This window comes from Sinocyclocheilus grahami, unplaced genomic scaffold (assembly GCF_001515645.1).
Source record: "Sinocyclocheilus grahami isolate Dianchi unplaced genomic scaffold, SAMN03320097.WGS_v1.1 scaffold73.1, whole genome shotgun sequence".
NCBI classification, from domain to species: Eukaryota; Metazoa; Chordata; class Actinopteri; order Cypriniformes; family Cyprinidae; genus Sinocyclocheilus; species Sinocyclocheilus grahami.
This window is the reverse complement of record NW_015505252.1, coordinates 1,323,042-1,328,899: the sequence shown is the minus strand read 5'-3', so window position 1 is coordinate 1,328,899 and position 5,858 is coordinate 1,323,042. Positions and strand designations below refer to the sequence as shown.

The 5,858-nt window shown below is 39.9% G+C and overlaps 1 protein-coding gene across 1 annotated transcript in view; it reads left to right on the top strand.

Annotated features, from left to right (window-relative positions):
• Window positions 1-312: 312 nt before the first annotated feature.
• LOC107585688 (guanine nucleotide-binding protein subunit beta-2-like 1) overlaps window positions 313-5,858 on the top strand; it is a 7,727-nt gene continuing 2,181 nt past the window's right edge. Inside the window, exons 1-5 of the mRNA XM_016272817.1 lie at window positions 313-529; window positions 1,313-1,484; window positions 2,318-2,465; window positions 3,445-3,564; window positions 4,616-4,711. Of these exons, the coding sequence (XP_016128303.1) occupies window positions 421-529; window positions 1,313-1,484; window positions 2,318-2,465; window positions 3,445-3,564; window positions 4,616-4,711 (645 nt within the window). The 5' untranslated portion in view covers window positions 313-420. The remainder of the gene's footprint in view (window positions 530-1,312; window positions 1,485-2,317; window positions 2,466-3,444; window positions 3,565-4,615; window positions 4,712-5,858) is intronic.

Sequence of the window (5,858 nt, the reverse complement as noted above, 5' to 3'; positions counted from 1 at the left end):
TAGTAGAAATGCATGTACTGTGTTTTCTGATGATTTTGACTGCTGTCAACAAAAGCGAAATTTGTCATGATGATTATTATTATAATTTTGTAATTGTTGTCATTATTATTTTTAAATCCTAATCCAAAACTGAGTAAAAAAAAAAACACCCCGTCAAGCAGCTGCATCCGGACTACAACTCCCACAATGCACTGCGCCGTCGCGCAGTCATGAATATGTACAAAACTGAGTTAAAAAAAACACCCCTTCAAGCAGCTGCATCCGGACTACAACTCCCACAATGCACTGCGCCGTCGCGCAGTCATGAATATGAACTTCCGCCGTGAATCCGGTCCTTTTCCTGCGCTGTACACTTGAGTAAAGCGGCTCTTCAGCCCATCCGACTCAATCTACAGCCATCGACCGGGACCGAGCGCCGAGATGACCGAGCAGATGACCGTGAGAGGGACCCTGAAGGGCCACAACGGCTGGGTGACCCAGATCGCCACGACGCCGCAGTTTCCGGACATGATTCTGTCCGCGTCCAGAGGTGACGGATGAGTGTTTGTCTGGCGTTACAAGTACTGCGGTGCTATCCCATAATAACACCATGCTTTACCATGGTATTTCCGTGGCAGCCCAAAGCACTTTAAGAAATACCATGGTAATACTGTGATGCCATGTTCTTGGTAATAAATAAGTTACATTTTAATCTAATAAAGAATAATGGTCCCTTCCTTACTAAATGTACAATGTTTTCAGATGATTGTGACTGCAATCAATGAAACCTTAATTTAGTTTTTACGTTTTAATATATTTTTAATGTTTTGAGACTCTTTAATTTGAAGTCTTATTCCGGTTATTCATATATGATTGTAATTATTATTTAACAAATGGCAGCTTCAAAATGCATTTATATGTTGAATGATTTTTGTTGTAAAATAAAATGTCTTAATTTTAAATTCTAATGAAAAAAGATCTATACCCACTATTATTTTAAAAATGGCAGCTTTAAGATTCAATTATATGTTGAATGTTTTATGTTGTAAAATAAAAAAATTCTTATAATGATAATTTTCATGCTTCATTTTACTGAGAAATCAAAAACGGCTATTATTCTATTCGGTTCTGCCTTAACTATTTAATAGCAACTATTAACCTAGCCAGGTGTCACTTTGAAATGCATGTTTTCTGGCATTAGTTGGTCATGTAATGGCTTTTAATGATGCTTTTTGAATTTGAGGGATGTTTTGGTGGATAAATCATGTTTGTCCTGGCTGCACTAACTAGTAGTTTGTCACTTGCTCTACGGTCTGTGCTCTTGTCTGTGTAGATAAGAGCGTCATCATGTGGAAACTCACCCGCGACGAGACCAACTACGGCATTCCTCAGCGAGCCCTGCGCGGACACTCGCACTTCGTGAGCGACGTGGCCATCTCATCGGACGGTCAGTTCGCTCTGTCGGGCTCCTGGGACGGGACCCTGCGTCTGTGGGACCTCACCACGTGAGTGCGGGCCGGAGCCGGAGGCTGTGCTTCAAATGCTGTGGGCTTATGAGCTCAAACAGGGCTGCACGATTAATCGAACGTGATTAATCGAGAGTGTCATGTGCATCTCGTCAGTAAAGCCGGTTCTGTGATTAGTAGTAAATCTCCATCGCCTGCTTTCAGGTGGAGCAGTATTTACTACACAGAGCCGTAGTTCTCTGACAAGCTATGCAAAACCGTGTTCATAATCGCAGACGATATAATCGTAGGATTATGAAATCGCGAAATAGATTGCGATAATGACAGCTGTTTGCGTGTCTTCTCCGTGAACTACGGCTCTGTGAAGTAAATGCTGCTCCATCTGAAAGCATGTGAAAATACCACATTTAATAACATGTTTTTACTCAAATCACTTCATAATGTTAGTCGTGTGTTTGAAATAAATCCTTCTGTGAGATGATGTGGCTTCTTACACAGAATAATTAAGGCATACAATATTTCATTGTATTCTAAGCAGTGATAATCATATACTTTATTATGATGAAAACTATAATAATAAGAACTCAGATAAACCATAAATTGTGTGTTTATCAGTCACGTTGAATCAATGAAAGCAGTTCAATCTTCTGTTCAGCTGCAGAGATTTCTTCTTCGGGGCATATCTGGATTTTCAGTGTGAGAGCGCCCTCTGGCCTTCGGATGGAGATTTACTACTGATCACAGAACTGTGCTTCACTGAAAGATACACATGACAATCGCAGCTTCTGCCTAATCGTGATTTATTGCCTTTGCGATTTAATTTCGATTAATTGTGCAGCCCTAAGCTCAAACTCTTCGAATGTCGTTTGTAGAGGAACCACGACCCGTCGATTTGTGGGCCACACCAAAGACGTGCTGAGCGTGGCCTTCTCCGCTGATAACCGGCAGATCGTGTCCGGCTCTCGGGACAAAACCATCAAGCTGTGGAACACGCTGGGCGTCTGCAAGTACTCCATTCAGGTGAGAGCTGGGGTTTGCTGAAAATGAGGCTGCTTTAGCAGTGATATCTAGTCCTGATCTCGTCTTAAAGTGATTAAACGTTTAAATCCTACTGTGTCATATTTGATATGCTTGTTTCTAACATGCTCAAAATGTTGCTGATAAACCAGTCACACACAATGCACTCTCTGTTGTCTGATTGATTGTTTAGGCTTTTTAACAAGTAGAATGTCTTTAAGTGCAATTGGACAAATGTCCACCTTCAGCTGGTGCTTCACATGTCTTTCTGCTGTCAATTCCTTACTGATTTTTATCAAGTAAATGTAAGAATAACTTTCCAGAAGACACTTACTGGACTGAAGCAGCTCGGCTTTACTTTGATTCTCCATCAGTCGTTTTTAGAAAAATCAGTGCATCTCAAATCTGATCATCAGGATCTTTTGAGGAGCGTTTGTTTCCAGAACCTTCACTTTCACTGTTCCTCAGCGGAGGAATGATCTTCACAAGCCTCTAAAACATCTCGCAGCTTCTGAGGAGCGTTTATTTCTTCATCTCTCAATCAGCATCGGATTGCATTGCATTATATGTTTGGCTCATTTCAATCTCATCTTATTATTGGAGATATAGAGTGATGACTGATATTTAGATCAGTGTATGTCAGTATCTGCTGTACTGTTATAAAGAGCTCATTAATTTACATTGCAAGCATCAGAATTTCATCACTTTTTGTCTGCATAAATATCATCATCTGCACCAAATTGTATATTTTTGCTCAGTTTGGGCCTCTAAAACTGAGCTGCTCTTTCCTCCTCCTCCTCATGAACTCCTGCTACATGAGCCATAAAAGCCCGATGGATCAAATATGATACTCAACAAAAACACACATGCAAACTATATTTTGTCTAAAGTTTTAATAATGAGTCCAAAAACAGACTGTTATTTGATATGCCAGGCGTTCCAGGGTTAAAGTCTGAGCTGAGATGTTTGTGTTGTTCCTCAGGACGAGAGTCACACTGAGTGGGTTTCCTGCGTGCGTTTCTCTCCCAACAGCAGTAACCCCATCATCGTCTCCTGCGGCTGGGACAAGATGGTCAAGGTGAGAGCTGAGTGGAGTTTAAGGGCGTTTTCACTTGCTTTGTTCTGAAACAATGACTTAAATTGTTAAAATGTTGCGTTTTCTCCTTGGTAACATTCAAAAATGTATGTATTCAAGTCACATGAGTAAACTGTCCTCTGATTGGTCAGAATGCACCTAATGTTTAGGTTCTGAAATCAAGAGAGATTGACAGGTCGGCTCTGTGGTCGTTAGACACACATACATATACATTTATTTAATTTTTTTTCCTACAACATCAAACTCAAGCATGTAAACATCAGCCTCTAAATCAACTTTTTTCATAGGTTCTTGAGGAACCTTTGTTTTTAAAGATCCGGCATTAACAAGTGCATTAGATCGTGACCGTGCATGTGCGTGCATACGAGACGGAGCGATTGCAGGTTTATGCAGATGTATTTGGAGCATGATTTGTAGATTATGTATTGGTCCTCAACATATTATTGACCAATCAGCTTTCTTCATTTCAAAATCTCAAATCTGATCATCAGGATCTTTTGAGGAGCGTTTGTTTCCAGAACCTTCACTTTCACTGTTCCTCAGCGGAGGAATGATCTTCACAAGCCTCTAAAACATCTCGCAGCTTCTGAGGAGCGTTTATTTCTTCATCTCTCAATCAGCATCGGATTGCATTGCATTATATGTTTGGCTCATTTCAATCTCATCTTATTATTGGAGATATAGAGTGATGACTGATATTTAGATCAGTGTATGTCAGTATCTGCTGTACTGTTATAAAGAGCTCATTAATTTACATTGCAAGCATCAGAATTTCATCACTTTTTGTCTGCATAAATATCATCATCTGCACCAAATTGTATATTTTTGCTCAGTTTGGGCCTCTAAAACTGAGCTGCTCTTTCCTCCTCCTCCTCATGAACTCCTGCTACATGAGCCATAAAAGCCCGATGGATCAAATATGATACTCAACAAAAACACACATGCAAACTATATTTTGTCTAAAGTTTTAATAATGAGTCCAAAAACAGACTGTTATTTGATATGCCAGGCGTTCCAGGGTTAAAGTCTGAGCTGAGATGTTTGTGTTGTTCCTCAGGACGAGAGTCACACTGAGTGGGTTTCCTGCGTGCGTTTCTCTCCCAACAGCAGTAACCCCATCATCGTCTCCTGCGGCTGGGACAAGATGGTCAAGGTGAGAGCTGAGTGGAGTTTAAGGGCGTTTTCACTTGCTTTGTTCTGAAACAATGACTTAAATTGTTAAAATGTTGCGTTTTCTCCTTGGTAACATTCAAAAATGTATGTATTCAAGTCACATGAGTAAACTGTCCTCTGATTGGTCAGAATGCACCTAATGTTTAGGTTCTGAAATCAAGAGAGATTGACAGGTCGGCTCTGTGGTCGTTAGACACACATACATATACATTTATTTAATTTTTTTTCCTACAACATCAAACTCAAGCATGTAAACATCAGCCTCTAAATCAACTTTTTTCATAGGTTCTTGAGGAACCTTTGTTTTTAAAGATCCGGCATTAACAAGTGCATTAGATCGTGACCGTGCATGTGCGTGCATACGAGACGGAGCGATTGCAGGTTTATGCAGATGTATTTGGAGCATGATTTGTAGATTATGTATTGGTCCTCAACATATTATTGACCAATCAGCTTTCTTCATTTCAAAATCGCTCTCGTTGATTAGTGCTACTGCTTAACCCACTCTCTCCACTCTTTTGTGAGCAGCGGAACATTTGGAGAGAGTGTAATAATACCAGAAATAATACCAAATAAAGTGAAATATTATACACTATAATCATAGCCTAGTTCCCCTCACTCCAAAACAAATCATTTAAATGTAACGGAATGCAGAACAGATTGAGAATGAAAATAAAAATATAAAGCTAGAAACCAAAACAAAGCGAAACTGAAAGTACCGTTGTGCTCTCGTACCTCTCTCATTCGGCACTAATCCAAATGTTTCCATATTCGCAATGTATTCAATGTTAAACTATTATTTATAATGTAGATTAGGCTTCATGCGCGTTCGCATATCGACAGAAAAAAATCATCCTCTTCACATGCGCAAAAATGCGCTTGGCATAAGCAGCTGTAGACCGGTTTATATTGATATGTTTGGCTGACTGTATTTTATTTTAATAATGAACAGACTGCGATGGCAAGTTGGAATTGCTAGAATGTGTATGTGTGTACCTGTTTTTCTATTCTGGTGGGGACTTAAACCTGAATACACACAGACTCATGGGGACTAGTGTCACGGTGGGGACCTAAATTGAGGTCCCCACGGGTACAAAAGCTTATAAATCATACAGAATGAAGTTTTT